General features: G+C 39.0%; 1 protein-coding gene across 2 annotated transcripts; it reads left to right on the plus strand.

Moving 5' to 3' along the window:
* The first annotated feature begins 718 nt into the window (after positions 1-718).
* On the plus strand, positions 719-18,292 carry znf367 (zinc finger protein 367). 2 transcript variants are annotated; one of them, XM_048527525.2, is made up of 5 exons: positions 719-1,076; positions 3,215-3,365; positions 4,732-4,851; positions 12,538-12,676; positions 14,069-18,292. In XM_048527525.2, exons 1-5 carry the CDS (start codon positions 819-821, stop codon positions 14,301-14,303), a joined length of 903 nt encoding a protein of 300 aa, XP_048383482.1. In that variant the 5' UTR covers positions 719-818; the 3' UTR covers positions 14,304-18,292. The 2 variants fall into 2 exon arrangements, with proteins under 2 accessions (XP_048383482.1, XP_048383483.1); XM_048527526.2 differs by lacking the exon at positions 4,732-4,851.
* Positions 18,293-23,762: the final 5,470 nt, after the last annotated feature.

Consider the following 23,762-nt stretch of genomic DNA (forward strand, 5'->3'; position numbering starts at 1 on the left):
GCTTAGGGTTGGATAAATCCCTGGGACCTGATTAGGTGTACCATAGAACTGTGGGAAGTTAGGCTGGGCTCCCTGCTGAGATATTTGAATCATAGATAGCCACAGATGAGGTGTCGGAAGACTGGAGGTTGGCTAACGTTGTGCCACTATTTAAGGTATGTGACAAGGAAAATCCAGGAACGCGAGCCTTACATCAGTGATGGGCAAGTTGTTGGAGGGAATCCTGAGGGACAGGATTTGCATGTATTTGGAAAGGCAAGGACGTTTCGTTTCGTATGCGTTTTCCCCAGGTTTTAGCATTTCATGTGAATTGACCTGCTGAATGCAAGACGAAATAGCTTTTGACAAAATGTGGCCTTTTTCAGGAATACTTATAGAATTGTACATAAATAGACGCCTCTCTGGAAGCTTTTCATAGGCTGCGGTATCCAGTACGTCTACAGGCCAAGCAGCTGTATAATATTATTTACACAAAGTGTAAAAACGCCTCTGTCTCTTTAACCATAAAAATGAAAACAAAGAAACGACAGATTAGCAAGAAAACGTTATGCATTCCGGCGGGGAAAACCCGACTCCGCCAAACAACAAAGCGCGCCAGTATCTGATTGGATGTGGCCGGACGTTCCAATGCATGAATGGAGCTGTCAATCATGAATTGTGACGTCGCCAGATGCCGTCGCCGCGTTCGGTTGGTGTCTGCAGAAAAGGCGGGAAATGCTTAAACGCGCGAGTTTGTGTCTGAGTGGCTGGTCTGTCACCGCCGGATTGTTTGTTTACTTTCACTACTTTTCCGCCGTTCTTCGGGGATCGCCCTTACGATGGCGGGTAATCAGATCGCCGGCGGTTCTCCCAAGCGTGTGTCGGTCATTAAAACTACGCCGATTAAACCCAAGCGCCTGGATGTGAGTCCTACGAGCCCTGGCTTCAGTGATTTTATGGTGTATCCGTGGCGATGGGGCGAGAACGCCCACAATGTCACCCTCAGCCCTGGCGCCCCTTTCAATGGTCCGGGCGCCAGGGAAACCCAATGCGGGGCAGCGGCCGATCTGCACCGGGAGCTGGATCACCTTTCACAGGTCAGTGAGAGCGGCTGCGGCAAAACCCAAAGCAGCCTAAGAGCCGGACAACTGAAAGTGAACTGGAGTCCTGTGGAGTTTGTATTTTGAAATGCTTGAGCTTTTCTCTTTCCATGTCCGCGAACTCCTCCTTTAGATCTAATTTGAGGTTAGGAGTGTTTAATTTTATTTTTAAATCGGTAAATTTAAAAAGTGGGGTTTTAACGCGGGCTGGCACTTTGCGGCTGGAACTGTGAAATTTGTCTGGCTCCCGCTTGGCGCCCATTTTCAGTGAGAGAGTGAATGCGGGGGTGGTCTGGAGGGCTAAATAAACAAAGCGGTGTCAGCAGCAACACCTTTAGTCTGAGCCACACTTTAAAGCTCGGCCATTTACCCCCCTGAGACATTAAGTCCGAGACCCGTTGCTTTCCCGCCACCAGTGTTGCAGCCTCTTTACTGTGGAAAGAGAAAGCAATTCAAATGAATGAAATCACTTCCTGGAGAGCTTGTCAAAACTCCAGCGCGCCAAAAAAGGAACGAGTTTCCTCCCCGGACTTGTTTAAAGAGATCCTGCTCTCTTGTATTGTTCTGACTGTACGAATTGCATCTTGTTTAAAGTCACGCCGCTCTGCGTTGTCCACATGTTCACGTTCTGTGATTACACTGTAGACTGATATAAGCGATTCCATGATCACGCCTTTCATTCACTTTCAGTGCGGAGGATGATTTCACTTGGTTTCTGTGTCAAAACATCCAACTCTGGAAGCCTGCCATGATATTCTGGTAGAGTTAGCTAGCTGGTGCTAAATCTTTTGGCCTGCCTGTGAATGCTGGAGAACAAAAAAATGCTAGACGTCACAGCGGGTTAGACAGCAATCCATGGCGTGAAAGCGAGCTAACGTTTCGAATCAACATGACTCTTCATCAGAGCTAGACTCTCTTTAGCTCTGATGGAGTCATCTAGACTCAAAACGTTAACTTGCTTTCTCTTCATGGATGCTGCCTGACCCGCTGTGACCTCCAGCAGTTTTTGATTTCAGTACAGATCCCAGCATCTGCAGTAGTTTGCTCCTACTGGAGCTGCATTTGAATGTTGTGGGCCACAGCCAAGAGGATGAGTAAGTTGTGAACTCCACTGCGCTGCGCGACCTGCCGCGGTGCTGCTGGCTCTTTTTACCTCGGAAGGCTGAAACAATTGCGGGGTTCCTTGCGTCCGTTGTTCCCAAAAACACGTTAACCTGTGAGTTGACAAATTTTTGTGGGAGAGGGAAAAGCAGGAGGCACGATCTCTGTGTTGGTGTTCTTTGGTTCCAAAATGTTGCAGCAGACTGCAGGATTATTACTGTGAGTTTTTCTTGATTGATTTAGCCATGCTTTACCCGAGCCAGACTAGCCTACACTATCACAGGTCATTGCTGCCCAGTCAGTCAGGTGAATCTGGTTCCTGACCCGCTGTGACCTCCAACATTTTTGTTTTCAGTACAGATCCTCTATGACCCGTTGGGTAACAATGACGATTATTTGCAGGAACATACTATTTCTAACGTAGATGAACATTCTCAGATCCGAAACAGGACTGCAATCTTAAAGTTAAATGACGTCAAACCAAACAGGTAGATATTAGGGTACGGGACATTAGTATTCAGCCCTATACACGTTGAAAATTGGCATATTTCAAGTCCTGAATTTTGAAAGATACACCTGTAACCTGCAGATATGGTTGATCAGAAACAAACATTTTACTTAAGTCTGGAATTCTCCAAATTTAACTCCAAAGTTAGTCAATACCATGTATTGCTATATAGGTTCAAATAGAGTGGTATTTTTAAATGCATCTTGGGAGGGAAAGGGGCAGTGTTTAAGTCTTTTGCTCTGCCATCCTCTGCAGAGCTGTCTGCAGTTGATATCAAACTTTTATTCCTGTAAGGGAAATAGTGTGCATTCTACAGGACAGACAGGGAAACTAACTTGGATTCCTCAGCTTGGTTTGGAGATTTTTGGAAAGACTTCCAGCGTTGTTTCAAGATAGCATTGGGGCATTTATGGAGAGTTTTAGTAAGACTAAATTTTGACTATTGAACCTAAAGTCAAGTGTTGCTACATGCCTTGATATACTGAGGGATTAAGTTATTAATCCAGACTGGTATGCTTTATTTCAGGATGGATCAAGACGTGGTCGACCAAGAGCAGAGTTAATCCGTGATCTCATAAATGAGGGTGAGCACTCCTCAAGCAGAATCCGCTGTAACATTTGTAACCGAGTGTTTCCTCGTGAGAAATCCTTACAAGCACACAAGAGAACACACACTGGTAAGATTTATAGCTTTTCGTGGGTATCTTATATTGGCACATGAAATAAACCATGGTCCTTTTCCTTGCATATTACCAGTGATAACCTGTTGGTATAAACAATGGAGAGCAGGTGATTACATTGCGGCTTGTCATATCGCAGTCCATAACTTGGTAGAAATTTCTATGAATATCCCAATGTAACCTGGGTGAAGGCACTAATCAAATTAATTTCGTATTGTTTTTGATGCAGTCTGTTATTTATCTACAAAGTTTTAGTTTAAAATGTGTTGTGAATTCAAGTGTTTGGTCGTTTTGTGTCATTTTGCTTCATTTCTGACCATGCTCTTGTTATCACCCAAAATAACTCTACATTCAAGTCTTCATGTCAAGATTGTTGCTCAATGGCAAAACTTGCTAACAAATCATTGGATTCTGTTATTTACCAAAATTGTACTAGCCATGAATTTGAGTAATCTTGCTAAGTTGAAAGCTTTTTTACTTCAGTCATAACATTTTCCTCCAATGACAAGTAGCTTCTGTTACTACTTTCACTCATATGACTTTTTGTGCCACTTATTGCATACCTTACTTTATTGTTAAAGTACAGCTGAGAAGAACTTAAAATATTCCTTTAAATGTGGAAAGTATGATTATGTAGGAATCTTGGCTATTTTTATACGCATTCCTTGGATATTAGGCTTTCTTTAAAACTGCACCTGCTAATATCTATTGGATTATTTATTGTTGGAGATTCCCTAAACTGGAAGTACTTGTCTTTTTAAATGGATTTAACTCTTCATGTGTAACCATAGTGTAACATTGAGCTTGCGGCTCATCATTTATTTGCATAACTAAAGAGATGTTAACTTTTAGAGGAGATTGCGGATTAAAAGTTCAATTGAAAAGTTATCCTTATTTCATGTTATTCAGAAACCATTTGAGTACTTCTTGTGTTCAACGTTTCTTTGCCCCTTTCTGCCTCCAAACATAATTAAGAGCTGTCCAAAATTTAATCAGTAGAACCAAATGATAACTAAACCTGACTAGCTGAAGTGAATTGAAACCATGTGTAAAATAAGGCAGGACTAATTTTAAACACATTTCATTTGCTGAAATTAAGGGATAACTTACATGAGCCAGACACCTATTTCTTAGTGCACACTATTCACTTTAAATTATTAGTGATTTGGTAATAATTTCTAATTTGTCTAAGCCAAGTAAATATTGCGGGGGTCTGTTGGTTATATAATTTGCTGCAAGATCACTAATAAATCTAAACCTTTAAAGTGAGCTTCAGAAAATTCAAACTGTATTTTTTTCAAATGAACAATTTAAGCAAGGATTGTAGTCTTCAATTGACTGTATTACTGTGGGTTTCTTTTAGGTGAAAGACCGTATTTATGTGACTACCCGAATTGTGGGAAAGCATTTGTTCAGAGTGGGCAATTAAAAACTCACCAGCGCCTTCACACTGGGGAAAAGCCTTTTGTTTGCTCTGAAACTGGTAAATTATCAAATTCTACTTTTCATGTCTCTATTAGTGTAGCAACAAAGTAAAGTCAAGCCTGTAGGTTTTCAGTTTGTGCATGCTTGATATCTTATGTCTCTTAGTTGTGGATGATCAATTGTTTTGGATTAAGGAGGGCTTGCAGTAAATATGTGGCCAGCATGTTCAATGCTTTTGATGCCTTTACATTCTCAACCACATGCAAAAGTGAAAGACATGACTGAAAGAGAAAGGAGTATGCTCAGTGGGACGGAGACTTTGTTTAAGTGAAGCTAAGAAAGTATATCCAAGAATTTAGATCCAAGTAGTAATTTTTGACATGAGCGAAAGACTGATATGGTAAATTAAGTTTGCTTCAAACAGTAGTGTTTGATGGCTGGGGAGGAGGTCTATTTCACTATCTCTCTTTAAATCTGCAGTAGTTCATAGGCAATTTAATGCCACAGTTAGAGCAGTAACTAGTATTGTCAGAAACTGTAAGTATTGAATTGTTTCATCAGTATTGTAAAGTTTACTGACAGTGTTTCAATATTTGCAGGCTTTATTTATTATAAATTTATTAATTAGCAATGCCTATATAATTAATACCTATTAGAGATAGCAGGACAGCTGATGTGTTGTGACTGCAGAATATAGGTGCTTCAGGATGCCAATGTGACATGGGGAAATACATCTGCAGCAAGTGCTTGCATCTGTGGGAAATTTGACTGAGGATTTATCAAGTTGCAGACACTGGCATATCAAAAGAGGAAGAATTACGTGGACTCTTTATTCCAGGAGGCATTCCCACTCCTTTAAGATAGGTTTTTATGATTTGGTTTATGGTTATGGACAGGAAGGCTTTTCTGTAAGGGAGGCACGAAAAGGGACCTAGAGTGTGGGAGCCTTGGCCTTTGCAATTGTCCACACTTGTAGCTTGTTTGATTGAGAGTGAGGGCCACAGTGCAAGCGTTTTGCTCATGTCAAAAATGATAATTTTGGTACTCCGCCTGAATCACATGCAAATTGGCTTGGGATGAATTGATTAATGTGACTGCATGGATCAAAGACTAGTGTGTCAGAATTGGGCATAACCTAAATGGGAGTGGTGGGGATGAGGGACCTTGCTTGTAAAATTGTATCAAAGAGGGAGTGAGATGATGCGGACAAACAAAATACTAATTTAGAAAATGAACAGCAGAGAGGGGGAAAAAGCTCTGAAGACTATACCAGCAACAAAAGAAGTAATAGTGGAGCATTTACAATTGGAATGACTTTTTGAAGGGGAAAATATGTCTGACAAGCCCATTAGAGTTCTTTAAGTATGTAACAAGCAGGATAGATGAAGGGGAGCCAATCTTACCGAATAATAAGATAATGATCTAAGGTGTCAGAGAATAGTAAATTAACATGGATCAGCTGATGAATAAAAGGTAGAATTGGGGTAAAGCGGGCATTTTCAGGATGGTAACTTATTCTTGTGGCACTCCACTACTTTATAAGTGCTGGAGGCATGATTATTTGCAATATATATATTAATGATTTGAATTAAAAATAGTGATTGCACTATTGCCAAGTTTGCAGGTGTCACAAACATAGGTGGGAAGACAAGTGGTGAGGATGACAATGGCACAGCTCAATGGGCAGTGCCACTGCCTCGCAGCTCTAGGGACCTAGGTTCAATGCCACCCTCAAGCGTCTGTCTGTGTGGAGTTTGTGGATTCTCCCCGTGTCTGTGTGGATTTCCTCTGGGTGGTCCAGTTTCCTCCCACGGTTAAAAATGCACAAGCTGGGTTGATTAACCATGCAAAATGCAGGGTTACAGGGATAGGGTGGGGGGGAGGTTGGCTGGGCTCAGTGGACTGAATGGCCTGCTTCCGCACTATGGATTCTGTGACAACATCTATAAGGGAATGTAGGCAGTTTGTGTGTGGACAAAAGCATGGCAGTATAAAGTGGAAAATGTGAAATTATATAGTTTGGCAGGATGAATGGATGAGTTGAATGTTATTTAAATAGAGGGACTCTACAGCAAGCTGCAACACAAGAGGAATTTGAGGGTAATCACCCATGAATTGCAGAAAACTATTATCCAAATTCAGGCAATGGGGAAGACGAAGATAATGTTTGCCTTTGAAATAAAGGCTATGGAATATAACATTAGAGAGGTTTTGCTAAAAATACAGAAGGCATAAGTGGGACTACAGCTAGAGTACTGTGAACCGTATTTTTTCCCCGGAAGGAAAGCTATACTGACATCGAAGACAGTCCATTGAAATTCTTGACACTGATGTGGACCACGAGGAGAGGTTGAGTAGGTTTTGCCGTATTCCTTGGAGTTGAGAAGAATGAAAGGAGGCTTTATTGAGGCATATAAGATTATCAGGAAGTTTGACAGGGTATGTGGCGAGGCGTTTTTCCTTTGGTGCATTATGGAGCATAATCTTCAGTAAGGTATTGGCCATTTAAGACAGATGAGTGGGGAGTTTTTTCTCTCATAAAGTAGTGAGCCTGTTGAACCTGTTACCATGAAGGCTGTCAAGTTTGGATTATTAAGTATATTTGAGGCTGAGATGGAGATTTTTTTTAATCAACAAGTTGATTGTGCCGTCTTTGGAAAGTACAGAATGTGAGTCACCCATCACAGGACTTCAAGGTCATGCAGCTGTCGAATATTACCAACAATTTTAACCCATCCTATACAGTCCACCCCGATGATTTTGACAATGTATGTTACAATTGCGGGCAAATCTGCGCAAGAATGTATAATTGGAGTGTGTAATCTACACCAGAAAATCAAAGCCACTATGAAAATAACTATCATAAATACAAGCATTAGAACAATAGGGTGTATCATCCAGTTAATGCTCGCAGTGGCTTTTGGGGACCAGACCTTAAATGTATCCCACCATGATGTATGGTCAAGGCAATGATGCAATCAGCAAGTCATTGGTAACATTAAGTTCCCCTTTTGCCACATGCCAGTCTGCCTCTGTGATCAAAAACTTTACAAGAGCCCACAAAGGATTAGTGTTTTCATGCATACGCTAATGTCAGTAATAATCTTAATTACAGTCACCGCGTAACTGTGTCACATATTTACACGCAACCTTGGGGTCGAGCATCTCGTTCCTGCTGCTTGTTGGTGATCATGTGGTGAGGGCCCTTGAAACCTGCACGAGGGAGAGAAGTGAGAGAGTGCCAGACTAACTGGCTGTTAGTCAATTCTTTTTAGTCTGGCATTTGGATCTTTCTGTGCATTTTAACTTTAATTACTGCTGCCACCTGACTGAGGCAACCAGAATATTGTCTACATTTTATTTGCCAACAATCTTTTTACATAATTTGCTCTAAAATTCAGTATATTCCAGATTCAGGTTCCTGAATTTGTGTTTTTTAAAAATTGTCCTGTTCCTAACCACAGATCACCGCGTCCAATATCAGTAAAATAACGTCATACATGGACTCAAAATTTCTTCAGCTCTCTTCATTTGTATCAGCCTTGAGGATATTTCTTCAATATGCATCCTTCCTCGCCAATTTATTGAATGATTCTCATTGAGTAGTAACTCAAGCTAGTAGTAACTCCACATGCTAGTACCCCCTTTAACCTGGGATATACATGGGATCAAACAATACAGCTCTATGTTCATCAGGCTTTACCGTCAGCTTATGCTTCCCACCTTTTATTTTTCTCAGGGTTCCCTTGCCACAGACACCAACACCACCTGAGTCTTAGCTCAACCTTCTTTCACATACATAGAACATAGAACAGTACAGCACAGAACAGGCCCTTCAGCCCACGACGTTGTGCCGACCATTGATCCTCATGTATGCACCCTCAAATTTCTGTGACCATATGCATGTCCAGCAGTCTCTTAAATGACCCCAATGACCTTGCTTCCACAACTGCTGCTGGCAACGCATTCCATGCTCTCACAACTCTCTGTGTAAAGAACCCGCCTCTGATATCCCCTCTATACTTTCCTCCAACTAGCTTAAAACTATGACCCCTCGTGTTAGCCATTTCTGCCCTGGGAAATAGTCTCTGGCCATCAACTCTATCTATGCCTCTCATTATCTTGTATACCTCAATTAGGTCTCCTCTCCTCCTCCTTTTCTCCAATGAAAAAAGTCCGAGCTCAGTCAACCTCTCTTCATAAGATAAGCCCTCCAGTCCAGGCAGCATCCTGGCAAACCCCCCCCGAACCCCCGCCAAAGCATCCACATCTTTCCTAATTAAGGGCGACCAGAACTGGACGCAGTACTCCAAGCGTGGTCCAACCAAAGTCCCATAGAGCCGCAACAAGATCTCACGACTAGTTAACTGTCTTAACACATTACAATTTCACATACTGGTTTAAACACTGGAGTACATGCATCATACAGATGTTCAAGATAGGATACCTGCATGTCATGCAGTAGCCCTTTCGCTCAGTCCACTATTGCTCTTTCCAGGGTCTATATTCTTTCATTTCTGTAACATTTGACGTAATAGCAAATCAGTTTTTATTTTGATTTAAATTCTTTTCACATCCCTTTCAGTAATATGACTTTCATTGCTTTAAATTCAGATTCTTTATGGATTATGTGTCAGTGTCTTATCGTTTAAACTATATTTTTGTGCTCTTTGAGGCCATAATAATCCCTTTGTCAAGTAGGTATAAATGTCTCTGAGACCCATTTGTCAGTGTGTTTTTTGTTTAAACCATATGTTTGTTACCTTTGAAGTAACATTCACTTATGCATACTGTCTCAAGTCCATGTCACACATTCTTGACTCCCACATAAACTTATCAAATGATCTATGAGGTTACCCAGTGCCTTGGGTAATGGCTTGATTACCAAATTCAGTTGTTTTAAAAGGAAAGACAAGGACACAAATATCACGAAAAGAAAGCTATCAATCTAGTGCTCTCGTCTAAACTTCGTTTTCACTCAAATGCATCTAAATCTCAATTGCTATTTGAACACATTGTTCTAATTGTCTCATCCAATTTTGCAATTTGATGATTACCACCGATCTAATTCCAGAGCTCTGGAGAGATTTGTGGTCCATGGCACATAATCTTGCAGTATTTTAAAACTGAGGTTGAGCATTTCTGTTTGATTCAGGCAATACATACTTTGTTCTTTCTCTAAAATGACCCACATTTTTAAAGTTACTTGACAGCTCATTCTAGATACTTGATATATCTCTACTTAAATTTGTCTAAATTCAATATACTGTTTACTCCCTCAAAGTCACGGACCATTTTTAATGTGTTGAAACCACTGAGACTGTGTGGATGCACTTTATCATTTCCCAGAATCCCTTTAAATATTCAGGGTAACTATTCCATTTAACTCTTTCAGAATACCAGGGCATGTGAGTCCTAATATAGTTTTCGTCGTGATATGCTTAACTGTATTCAGGCTCAGTGGTTTTGAGATTCCTGATTCATAATACGTTTAATGTTTCACAGTAGTTCTCCAACTACTGAGATGTGGTTATTGATGAATGGTTTGATGGGTTGAGGGTACCTCATCCATCACTGTGTTGTGATGTTGAAAGCCTGCAAACAGATGCAGCATTCAGTGTCTCTAATTTCTAAACCAAAAAACAACTTTCATCCATTCCACATCAAGCAGAATGGGTTAATTAGTACTAATCTAATACAGATTCAAAAAAAGGGATGGGGTGTAAACTCTTGCATGTAATTACTTCATCTGCCTCTCCTCCTCCTGTGAGGAAATGTGCATTACGCTTTAAGAAAGGAAAAGCTCATCTGTTTTGTTAAAATTGCGTTTTCTAAACTCCTTGCCCACAGAGAGTTGCATTTTCAACATTCCAATGACTGTCACTTGAATAATTTTACACCAAAATATATTTACAATGAGCCAATCTTATTATCCAGAATTAAAAATGCGCACATGTTAAAACAGTATTTGAAAGTTCACCGTGGCCTGAAAATGAAATTTCAAACATGGTAATTTGTGGAATTAAAATTTATGCAAGATTCTTTTCTCAGTCCAAACACAACACAGAGCCAATTCAAAAAGGCAAATTTTTACCAAGCTTTGTGAGCCAAACTTTTAAATCAACAATCTGTCACAGATTTCTGCTTTACACAACCACTGATGGGTTCTTGAAAGGACATTACATTAATCATACATGTTCCATATTGATGCAGGCACACTTTACACTTTTAAATCACCATAGATTCCCAAAATGCAAGCTGATTGCAAAGCATCCCCCGACCTTGAGCTCCAGGGAACAAAACACACAAATTGCACACTTTTAGTTCAGTGCTTGTCCCTTTTCTTAGACATTTTCCCGTCCTCATTGCCAAAAATATCTTGGGATCATTCACAATCCCGGTCCGAGGGGAAGTCCAGTGGTTCGGAACAAAACTCTTCTACAGTGTAATGAGCCACGTGTACAGAAAAGCAAATTGATTGTGCCATCTTCAGCACGTACAGGAATGTGAGTCACCCATCACAGGATTTATTCAAGGCCATGCAACTGTTGAATATCATCAACAATTCTAACCCATGGGATGCTGGCCTTTAATAAGAAATGAATTGGTCTTTGAAGCCTAACATCTTTACTTACGTTATACATGGTAGGGTGAAATATTATGTGCAGTTTTGGTCTCCTTGTTTAAGGAAGTTTATTAGATTGATACTTGGAAAGAGTGGGTTATCTAATGAGGAAAGATTCAACATGGTGGGCTTGTTTACAATGGAGTTCAAAAGAGTGAGGAGTGATTTGATTGAAGTTTGAGGCATGAATAGTCTTCACAAGGTGGATGTAGAAGGTATTTTTTCCTCTGGTGGGTGAGTCCAGAACTAAGGGACACTAGGACACTAAGTGAAATAAGGACAGAGATGAGGGGTTTTTTTCAGAGTTGTATGACTTTTAAACTTTTTAAAAGGCTGCGGAGGTGGACTCATTGAAATTTTGCAGATGGAACTAGGCAGACGCTTCTTGGTGAACTAAATCAAAGGTTATCCATGATAGCTGGGAATGTGGAACTTGAAGTATGCAGAGCAGCCTGAGTTCTCTCTAATTTTCTTCTTGGCTGCTCAGGCCTTGGAGCTCTATGTGTGGCTGTGACCTCCAAAACCAGAAGGTTATACATATGCAGCTGCTAATGCTGATCATTGTGCACAGAAGATTGGAATGTACAGTTTCACAGCTTAGAGCGAATGCTGGCTACAACCTCATTGAATAGTGGTGCACTCGAAGGGTCGAATAGCCTACATCTGCTTCTAGCTCGAACCTGTGTAATTCTGCAAACTTTGCCAAATAGTGCTTGGTACGGGGATATTTTGATTCTGCTATTCCAGATGCTGCTCTGTTTTATATTTTAGGATTACATTGTAAACTTTATTGAAGGTTGGAAGAGATGTGCATAGAAATAGAGGAGCAGGGATTTGCTGGTCCGAAAGGTACTGGAGAAAGGAAAGAAAACATTTACCACTTCAGCATTTTCTCAGGGTTATTTGCGCATCTCTCCAAACGTGCAGACTAAAGTTTGTCTGTTGTATGTAGAAATACAATGTACTTTATAAACCGAATGCTGCAGATGTTTTGTCAGTCTTTCGAAGTTGAATTAGGGGAGTGATATCTTTGAAACATAAATCCTCTAAAATACATTGCTAAAGGGGTACCTGTTTTGGAAGTGAAATGTAATGTAGCATCCACTGAATTCTCCGCAGGTTGTGGAAGCAGGTTTACACATGCAAACCGCCATTGTACCAAGCATCCTTATGCACGTTTACGGAGAGATGAAGTGTCCAGTGGAGCAAACAAAACACAGGCTGCAGACAACAAGGCTGTTGCAGAATGGCTGGCAAAGTGAGTATGTTTGGAAAGAATACCTGGTAGATGGTTTATTAGCTAATGATTCAGTCATCAATTGATATTAAAATATCTGTTTGTTCACGTTGGAAAAAAATCAGAATTTGTCTACAATGGTTTGTGTAAAAGCCCTAAATGTTGTAAATACCACAAGAGTTTAGTATTGGTAAGAGAACCTTCTGTTTCTTGATTTGGAAGAACATTCATTTTGTAATCTTTCTTGTCTTAACTTGATTTATGGTATGTGAGGGAGGGGAGCACACATGGGCAGAGCACAGTTGAGCACATGCTGGATGGAGGGGTTCAGGGTGGGCAGCTTGCAAGAGGAAGAGGTCAGGGTGGGATATGTCCAAGGTGTGCGGGGTGTTGAGGTGGGATGGGTGCAGGGAGGGAGGGGGTCAGGTTGAGGATGTGTGGTGTAAGGAAGGGACCTGAATGAGTGCAGGGAGGGGAGTTGGGGTACATGCATTAGAGGGTAGAAGGGATTTGTAGAGGGACTCATGCACACAGGGTTGTGTGAGGGTGGGCATATATGATGTGTTCATATGAGAGTAGGTAATAAGCCAGCTTGAAGTTGAGGTGTGCCCCTAGTGTGAGAAGGAGGGTTTTCCTGTGTTGGATCAGGAGGAGTGAGAGTATATGCAGGGGAGGCTGTAGAAAGAGTGTGTTTGTGGGCAAACTTCTCCTCACACTCCCTAAAAACCTAACCACATGGCAAGCTGGAAGAGGAAGAGAGCCCAATTTGTAGGTCCAAACCTAACTGTCTGAATTATGCTGAAGCCAGCTTGGGAAGTGTGTGCCATCAGAGGTGAAAGCAGTGTTGTTGTTAAATCCTGGTTCCTACCCACCCCAGTCCCTCAATAGAGTCTGGATTTGGGCCCTACAGTGTCTCTCGATCTTAACTGATAACAAAATAGATTTTATTTTTTAACTGCGGCTTGACCCTTTGTAATAACCATTTTTTTGATCACCCTTTTAAAAAAAAGGTCACATTTACTCTAGAAACCAACATCTTTCTGAAATTTGCTGCAGCTCCCTAACATCCCGCAAGTGAGAAAAGAATTGAAATATGACCTTCTATGTATAAAGGTTGATGCCCTGTCTAAATATAATTGTTTATAAAAAGTATAAAGTAATAAAAAATCACGATTATGAACATTGTTTATTGTATACCTAAATGCACGTCTTCTTAACTTACAGAATAAAATGAAAAGTTGACCACATTCTTTGATTTGTTTTGAAGCCGAGAGACATCTTTCTGTTTATTTTGAAGTATTTTTATATAAACAGATAGTGTAAAGCAAAGTGGTTTATTTTCAATTGGTAGATAAAGGTGGTGCACTTCTTTAAACTGGGAATACTCTGTGTCCACATTCTGTCTACCCATAGATATTGGGAGACCCGAGAACAGCGTACCCATCCTGTAAAGAGCACTGGACAGAAGGCTGACCAGGAGCAGCAGGATCCTTTGGAGTTCATACCGTCTGATGAAGATGAAGAGGAAGAGAAAAATGGATCACATGCTGCAGCATGTCGACGTATTCAAGAGCAACGGGAGCGACTACATGGTGCTCTGGCTCTCATCGAGCTGGCGAACTTAACTGAAGCACAGTTGCGCCAGTAACTTCAATGCTTACCTTTTATGAAATGGAACTGTCTGTGGACTAAAGTCCTATTAGTCCAACAGACAAGTCATGCACCTTATATTTTGCTTTTAATAGGCTGCTATTATGTAGATTTGAAGATAATGAATGTTGTTGCCCTTGCTTAAAGGAGCACAGTGTTATGCACTTTTTGTCTGGAACAGGTTTATGTAAAGTTTTAGTTTAGTAAGTATTGAAAAGCTTTGAAGGAAGGATCAGATTATGTCGAGCAGGAATTGAATCTGCAGGTGCTGAATTCTAGGTGTAGCAGGAATATTTGACTTGTGTTTGGGTGCAAAATTTGCACTCTTTTGGCATGTAAGATGAGCAGTGCCTTTCTAAGATCTTTCTTTATGATCTTGACTTCTGTTCAGCTTCAGTGTACACTTTTCACTGGCAGCATTATGAGCTTAAAACGAGCACCTACGAATTCAGTTAATATAACAAAAATTTAAGAGAACAATTTAACCTTTCTGTTTATCTGGCACTAACTGCATTGCAAGTATAACTCATTGTTCTTGTTTAAACTTTTAGATTTCCAGCATTTCATCTGAGTCATGGTCCAAATTCTATAATTCTGTTCAATTATTAAAAGCTGCTGTGTTCCATGACTTTTTCATTTCAGCAATCCTTTACAATGCACTGATGGCACATGCACCAGAATCTTCTACTTCAGAACTGCGACTATATTGGAAATGGCGGTGGTGTGAATTCTTTTTTTAACAATAATCTACAATGAATAAATGCCCCCTGCCATTAGCATTGTAGCAAGCAACTTCAGCTTAGTCCCACCTGCCCTACATGTGCCCTACTACCTCTGAACAGGTTGATTAGAAAGTATCTAAAAATACCATTAAGCAGAACCTTTGAAATGTATGTTCCATGGACCAAATGTTGACGTAATGTAAGATGCAGTATTGTCTAAAGTACCACTGAACTAGATTATTTGTATTTCACTTCATAGCCTAATTTAAAAAAAACAAATGAACCTGGAATTTAAAAAGATATTGGTCTTGTTTGCAGCTAGTTGAAGCATTTAGAAAAATATTTTTGTCCTCTTTGATGGCTGTTGGTAAATTGTGACATCTGATCTAACTGAACTTGATTATTTTGAGTAGATGGCCATGAGCACTTAAACCTTCTTGCTGAAAATTGGTATCACTGAGGTGAACAATGAACGTATAGCACTAGGCTTTTTCTTTATAGCACTAAAAGTACAGGTGGCTATGGATTTCTGTTCCAGACAAATATTGACAAATTGCACCTTTTGTTTGTTTAAATGCAACTTGTATTCCATCAAGCAATCCTGAGAGGCTTCGTCTTGATTTGGAGAAAATGATTTGAGTTAACTGGTGTCACTCAACAAATGCTGTGGATTTCTGTACTTAACTGCATATAGTGTGTATTGCTGCCTGGGTACTACAATCTTGTGTAATAAGCCCTAAAAACAGTGAAAACGCTGATTTATAAACAGCCTGCATTAAACCTGATGTGTAAAATGCAGGCTTGGAGGCCTACAATAGAAATGTGGTACTGATTAATTTTAGTTGTATAACGAAATGTACATTGGGTGACTTCTGCTGATGGAAGATGACTTGTTGAATTTCCTGTTGGCAACACTAAATTGTATTGCTTTGTATCAATAGTTTTATTATAATCATATTGCAGTTTTATAGCTTGCCGTTTATTGCTTTGTTGCCGTTTTTTTTAAAGTCCTCTTAACTTCGCTGACTACTTCATTTTGATTTTCAGTAATCCAATATGTTCTGCTTTTTCTTTTACCATTTAAATATATACTTACTGCATGAAGTTTTTAATTCTATGAGTTTACAAGCTTGAAATGCAGTTTTGGTATAGATTTAACAGCTAACATTCTTGAATATGTGTTACACGTTTGCAATTAACAGCATTAGCTAAGCAACCAAGATTGAATAATTTGGTCACTTTCCAAAAAAAGCAGTCTAGCCTCAGTGCCAAACAGAAGTGATTTTATGGAATTCCAGGCCTATCATGCCAATTCAGTTTCTTTTCAATACTTCCTTCATCAGCTAACTAGGTTTTATAATTATAACTTATTTATTTTAGGTTTGAGTCAAATATAACTGATGACTGTTCAATATATAGTTTGTTTTAATGAAGAAGGTGGACTGCACTGGAGATGTATGAGCCTCTAACTTTTTGTTTTGTTTCAAACTAAATGTCACAGTTTGTTTGCAGGTGGTGTAGCTTGTGTTCAGTGACAACACGTCAATCTTTAAAATGGTTATGGTTAGGAGCATGAGTTGTTAATTCCTCTGATCTCTGCTCAAATCTGCATCCATCTGATTGGCAAAGGTTTGCAGCCAACAAAGAATATTAGTAATAATTTTTAAGCCCACAAAGATTTGGAGAGTATCGTAGAAATTGAGAGATCATACAACTTCAGTTCGTGAGAGATAATTGGATGTTGAAACTCTTTCAAACAGAATGCCTGTTTTTCTCAGTTTCATTTGTTAAAGAGTTTGTGAAATTTAATTGCTCTGTCACCAATTCTAATTTAAGTAGATTTGCAAGCCAGAATGGAACTTAATTGTGACTGACAAGGACATTTGTCATTTAGCCTTGCTAGGCTCATGATTACTGTACATTATTTGTGCAATGCAGTTGCATAGCTGCACATTATATTCTAAAATTGAATTTATATTCCTTTTTTTATACTTGCTAACTTTTGTCTTTTGTGTCATGTATTGGTCTATGCTGAAGGAAGAGCTGTGAAGCTGGTCTGTCTTCAGGCCTCAATAAAGTTTCTCGTAGTCTCACTGGCCTCACGTAAATCTTTCCCTCTCCCTTGGCTGAGATCTAATTTCATCTTTTTAAAGTTCCTCAATGCTACTTTCAAATTCCATTATTTAAAGAATCATGATAATATTTCATGTTAACTATACTCTGATTTACTGTTTGGTTATGGATGTAACCTGGTATTGGAATTTAGAAGGTGGAGGATTTTTGAGGCATCTTTGAATTGTTGATTTGTGGGGCCACTGCTACTTTAAGGGTGAGCTTTTGTGACTGCACTTAACGTTGTTTTGTTCCAAGTACCAATTATTGATGTAATAGCGTTAAATAGTTCATCAAAAATCAGTTAGGATCTACTAACTTAAAGGTAATCTGAGATGACAAATAGACTGTCTGGGGAACGTCAAGGTCTAGTTTCTGTCTGGGGAAATGCTGATTCTATGTTTGGAACGGCAATTTTTCATTCATAAAGTGTCATTCTTGGCTGTTTAATGCATGTATATTTTGCACTGGAGTTGGATACTCAGAGGTAATATTTCTTGTTTGGGTTTTGATATTTTTAGAAGGAATCTGATTAGTTGGGTTTTCTGGGGCTTTGTTTTAATAAGGCTGCTTTATGTACTTGGATTCAAGTGCCAAATTCACTTTTATTTTCCCCTAATCTTGCTGAGCATTTTTTCCTTATCATTGTATGATTATCAAATTGTAAAGACCAAGACTGTCACCAGCTTGAATCTGCCTTTGTTCATTAAACAAGTACCTGGTAAATCTACTGAAGTTTTAAATTCATTATTATTCAATAAATATCAGTAGTGCTAAAATGTTGTCTTTCGTTATTGAATCCAGATTGTGAGGTTACCTATCCATTGGTGAGGCAGTAATTTTGGAAAAATTTACCAAACCAAAAATACTTTTTTCCTTAGTATAAGAAGAAACATTATATAAAATACTGGTGTTTGTATTCTATGTAATGGTGCATATCAAAAGACTTATAAAAATTGAGTTTGTGGAACTCTAGTTTTTGGGAACTAATTGCAGGGAGAAAGCATTTCAAACAAATTTGAAGACAGTGTTCACAATCAAAAATTAACAACTTAAATTATGATTATCATGAATATCCTTTAGAGATTGGTAAAGTGATTAGTGAATTCTTTCAAAGTTCATGGATGTGGATGTTTGTAGCTAGACCAACATGCCTTGCCTACCCCTAGTTGTGTTTAAGAGGATGGTTGTTACCTGTTTTTTTAGTTGCTGCGGTTGCCTTGAATTGTTGTATTTCGTTTGATGTAGGTATATGTGGAATGCCATTGAAGTGTTATTTTTTCCAGAATTTTGACTCAGTTACACTGAATAAAGAGAGAGAGATTTCCAGGTCAAGATGGTGATTGGCATGGAGGGAAGCCCTCAGTTGGTGGTCTTCCTATGTGTCTGCTGCCCCCTGTGTTTCTAAGTGGTAGTAGTCAAGGATTTGAAAGTAACTTTCTAAGAAGCCTTGGTGAAATTCTGCTAGGCATCTTGTATATGGATGCAACTGAGCATTGGCGTTGAAGGGAGTGAATGTTTGTGGGTATAGTGCCAAGTAAATTAGATGCTTTATTCTGCATGGTATCAAACTTCTTGGATGCAAGTAGGGAGTATTCATTCACACTCTTAGCTTGTGTCCTTTGTAGATGGTGGACAGGCTTCTGTGGTGTCATGTGGCGAGTTCCCCACTGCAGGATTCTCAGCCTCTGATCATGGTCTTGTAACCACTGTACTTGTATGACTAGTCCAGTTCCTTTTTCTGGTCAGCAGTAATCCTGGGATTCAGTAATATTTATGTCATTGAGTGTCCATTGGTGATGGTTAGATTTTATCCTGTTAGAGATAGTCATTGCCTAGCACTTGTGTAGCATGAATGCTACTTGCCACTTGTCATCCCAAACCTGTTTTGTCCAGGTCTTGCAGCATTTGGTCGTGGAGTGCTTCAGTTTCTGAGGAGTTGTGACTGGTGCTGAACTTTGTGCAGTCATCAGTGAAGATGCCCACTTCTGACCTTGTGATGAAGGGAAGGTAATTGATGAGATACTGAAGATGGTTGTCTTGTAACACTACCCTGAGTGATGGATCACTATTATCCTTGGATGATTCATGTTGAAATTTAGCTACGTGGTGCAGTTACAATTTTTGCATTTCGTGTCTTGCCTCTTGAAATTTAAGGTAGCTGAAGGGGTTCCCGTTCACTGTAGTTTGTCTGACAGCAAGCCTGGTTTTTAATTATTGGGCATTGTTGAGGAATGGTTAGATCCTTTCATATGACCATGCATTTTCCCTTGCTGTTTATTGCTTAGGAGCAAGGTATTTTGCTGTCTCTTTCATCATACATACTTCAGGTTAAATGCAATAATGCCAAATTTCACATGACCACTGGAATGCATACTTCAGGTAAAAAGAATGCTGATTGACTCACAAGCTGACTGGATCTCAAGAAACTAATGGACTAAATTCTCCCCAAACTATTGTTAATTTGGAAAAAAAAATGCTGCAAGGCTTGAACATATTCTTTTTGATCATTAGAAATTGGTCCAAGTGTATGAATGTATGCTGCTTCATCAAATATCCATGAGCTGTGTTCTGAGTGATCATCTTAAATTAGATGTTAATTAGCTAATTGGCACACTTGTAAATGTTCAACAAATGCTGTTCAATCAATGTTTGTTTTTTTGCCTGTGGTTCAAAAGTACTTAATTGGTTTTAAGGTATGTTGGGATATTTTGGAACCATCAAAAACACCATGTGAATACCAATCTTTTTTTCCTTTTATCCAAATTCCCACAACTTTTTCTTTATTCTTGATTCATTTCTGACTCTGATATTTGTCCTAATTCCCAAGCTTTTATTCAATTTGATACTGTTTCTGTCTTTTTGATTCATTAAATGTACTCCAGGAAATATACTTTGCATTTTGCTCTTGTCTGCACAATTATTTGAATATTAGCTATAAGGCAACAGTAACAAGCTTTTTAAAAATGTGTAATGTAGCTTGATATGAATGGTTCATTTGAATTCATTTTTACAGTTTAGAATTTTTACAGCTGAGTGCAGAATTATAATTGCTGAGAGCACTGAATGCAATAATACTTTGTGAATAATACAATTCATCCAACAATGGCTAAATTAACTGAAAAACTTCCAAAGACCTAAACTATCTTAAATTTGCTTGGGAAATTAATGCATTGATTATGCTAATTGAATTTGTGGCTGACAGAGAGCTTATGCTTACAGTGAATCTTTAATTTTTAGGTAACCCTATGATTCTTAGTGCTGGAATTGTCATACAGTGTCCATGCCCTACATTTTTAAAAAAATTAAAAAACAAAATTCACCATGCACATTGTTCTGAGTTTAGCTTACAAAATGGTCAACAAGTTTACCATTGTAAAGTCACAAGGATTTGACAATATAATGTTACCAACTACCAGACTATCTTCCCCCACCCCACCATCTTTCTAAATTGTTCACCTATATATTTAAGGGTCTTGGGCATAAGACAATAAGAGCAAAACTCTTGCTTTTTACTTCTGTAATTTTGCTTGGCTGTCAGTCTTGATAGCACAGTTTTAAGTGCTAGCTGCATTGAGACCAATGCTGATCAGTCACTTGAAGTAATTAACCATTTAATATGGTTTGTTATTGAGACTGCAGAACACAACGGGGAATAAGGGTCTAGTTCGAAATGCAAAATCCTGATTTTCACTTGCAGCAGAAATGACATCAATCTGCCACAAGATGGTGATATTCTCTGTGCAGTGCAATGATACAGGGCATTTATAGAATCCTTGAGCACCATTAAATTTCAAGTGCAGTTTTCTATCGTGTACATCTAATAACAGAAAAGCATAGCTATTAAAGCTTTAACACTGGAGTTTAAAGTTTCTAGACTTCAACAGAATTGCCACATGATGCAGATTTAATCTGATTTTCCTACAGTTTACCCTCTTTAATTTTCAGCTTCATCGTCTGAAATAAAACAAGAACATTCACAACATTTATATTCGAGCTATTGAATTTTGTTTTAGTATAACATTTACAATTTGCTTTTATCATGTATATCCAAAGCTTATAAAGTTGTGTTCTTCTTGATTCCTCTGGCCAAAGCCAGGTCTGACCCATAGCATTAAACCTATTGTAGGCATGGAGGCAACTTGTCACATTCAAAGATTTATGTACACAAGCCCCAAGATCATTGTTTTAACATCTTTCAAATTGTGCCATTTAACTTGTATTACATCTCATTCTTCCAACCAAAAGAATCATTTCACATTTTGTATTAAATTTCAAGTGTTTAAACTTATTAAGGATTATGGGTGATGAAAACATGATCTATTAGCTGCGAGCTCAAAACTGGATAAAGTGCATAATTACCAAATGACAAATGTACTAATATATAGAATGGATTTATGTTTACCTAGAATAAAAACTTCTTGTGTAAAAACTCCTCGTTTAGAAACTGTAAGCCAAAGAAGATATCAGAAGTTGTGACTTTGTTATAGTAAGGAAATAATTTCTAAGAAGTGTTCCAAAAAAGAAAAGGAGAATGAACAGGTTTAGGAATGAATTTTAGGGTATGAAGTTTAGATAGTTGAAGGTGCAGTTAATTATTGTAAAGAGAAGTCAGCAGTTGTAAAAGAATTCAGAAGAGCAGAGTTTGAGGAAGAAGGATGTCACATAATGTAGATCTCGAACAGTCTGCAGAGAGAGGAATTGACAAAACCATGAAGGATTTCATTTGAGTCTGATAATTTTAAATTTGAGGTATTGGTGTTCAGGAACTCAGCTGCAACAAGGGCACTGGATGTATTAGAACTGGTACAGGATAGGATATGAGCAGCAGAGACTTGGATGAGTTATAATTTACAAAGAGTAGAGAATGGCAGACCTGGAAAATATGGAGATTATTCAGTCTGCTGGTATGGATGAATGACTTCAGCAGCAGATAGAGGTAGACAAGAGGTTAGCAGTCTTGTTGATGGATGAAATACAGTGTTGGAATCCATCTTTGGGTTGAACAGAACAGAGGCTATGAAAAGTCTGCTGTATTCCAGCATAATGGCCAAATGGTAGAAGTGTGATGGGGAGGTGTTGTTTTCGCCCTTCATGCTGTAGGCTCATGCGTGTTCATAGCATGATGATGGGCTATTAAGCCCATCCTCTCTGTACTGGTCAAAGATCTGACTACATTAATCCCATTTTCCAGCTTTTGGTCCATAGCCTGAAAGCTAGGCAACACAAATGAATATTTAAGTGTTCCTTAAATGTTAAAAGATTTTCTGTCTCAAATACCCTGTCAGACAGTGAATCCCAGACTTCCATCACCCTCTGAGTGAGGAAACAAAACTCAGATCTCCTCTTAGTCTCCTAGCTCTTACCTTAAACCTGACCCCTGGTTATTGACTGTTTCACTATTGGATATTATCTTTCCTATCCACTATATGACTCACATAATCTTAGACACCTCTATCAGGTCCTCTATCCCATTGCAGGTCCATCTACCTTTTCTTGTATCGTTCTGTGAACTTCTTGATCATGCCACTACATTTAAGTTCAAATTATTAAAGTACCACAAACAGCAAGGGCCCCAGCACTCAGCCCTGCAGAACCCCACTGGAAACAGACTTGCAGTCATAGAAATATCTCTTTACTACATATTGCTTATTGCCTCTCAGCCAAATTTGTAACCACTTTGTATTGGATCCCTTGGGTCCTTACTTTCTTGATCAGTCTGTTATGTGGCACCCTATCAAAAGCCTTGTAAAAGCCCATGTGGACCACATCAAAAACATTACCGTTATCAACACTCCACAAAATATTCAATCAAATTTGTCAAACATTAGCATCCCTTAACAAATCTGTGCTGACTGCATTGATTAATCTGTGTCTCTTCAAGTTTTGCCCCTCAGAATTCTTTCTAATAATGTCCTCATCATTGAGGGTAAATTGACTGGCCTGTAATTTCTTGGTCTGTCCCATTGTTTCGTTATTTAAAAACAATGTCGGCAGTCCTTCGGTCCTCTGCCACCTTATCTGTGGCCAGAGAGGATTTTTAATTTACTGTAGTGCCCACGATCTTAACTCCTTTGTCTCCCTCAATTGCCTGGGATATACTTCAAACAGGCTTGCAGATTTATCCACTTTTAAAGATGCTAAACCATTTGGTATCTCCTATCCTGTTAATTCTATTCTAATATTTCACAGTTCTCTATCATGATGCCTGTACCTGAATCACGTTTTCCGTTGTGAAGACCAACACAAAGTATTCATTGAGGAATGTGCCCACGTCTCCCAAATCCATACACATTTCACCTCTGATCTGTAATGAGACCTACGCTTTCCCTAGTTATTCCCCTTCTTAAACTTCTTTGGGTTTGCCTTTATTTTACCAATCAATGCTTTTTCATACACCCTCTTTGCTTTCTTAATTTTTAAAAAATTTCCCTCTGTACTTTTTATACTTGTTAGAAATCTCATTTTTTTTCCCTTTGTTTTTATTCTTTAATCAGTTTTGGTTTGGAGCCATAAACTTTGTTTTGTCAGCTGAAGATGACTTTGGACTTTGGGAAGCAGCTTGTGGTGAAGGAAAAGAACTGACCAAAGAAGTTTTTGTTTGTTCATGAAACCAAGCCTGA

The sequence above is a fragment of the Stegostoma tigrinum genome, chromosome 3 (assembly GCF_030684315.1).
Source record: "Stegostoma tigrinum isolate sSteTig4 chromosome 3, sSteTig4.hap1, whole genome shotgun sequence".
Lineage (NCBI taxonomy): Eukaryota > Metazoa > Chordata > Chondrichthyes > Orectolobiformes > Stegostomatidae > Stegostoma > Stegostoma tigrinum.

What these genes read in the sequence shown, in the direction of transcription:
- znf367 (XM_048527525.2), top strand. Translation starts at nt 819, where the DNA reads ATGGCGGGTAATCAGATCGCCGGCGGTTCTCCCAAGCGTGTGTCGGTC. An exon ending in AGCTGGATCACCTTTCACAG is followed by an intron (nt 1,077 to 3,214) that starts GTCAGTGAGAGC and finishes GCTTTATTTCAG; the next exon opens with GATGGATCAAGACGTGGTCG. An exon ending in TTTTGTTTGCTCTGAAACTG is followed by an intron (nt 4,852 to 12,537) that starts GTAAATTATCAA and finishes AATTCTCCGCAG; the next exon opens with GTTGTGGAAGCAGGTTTACA.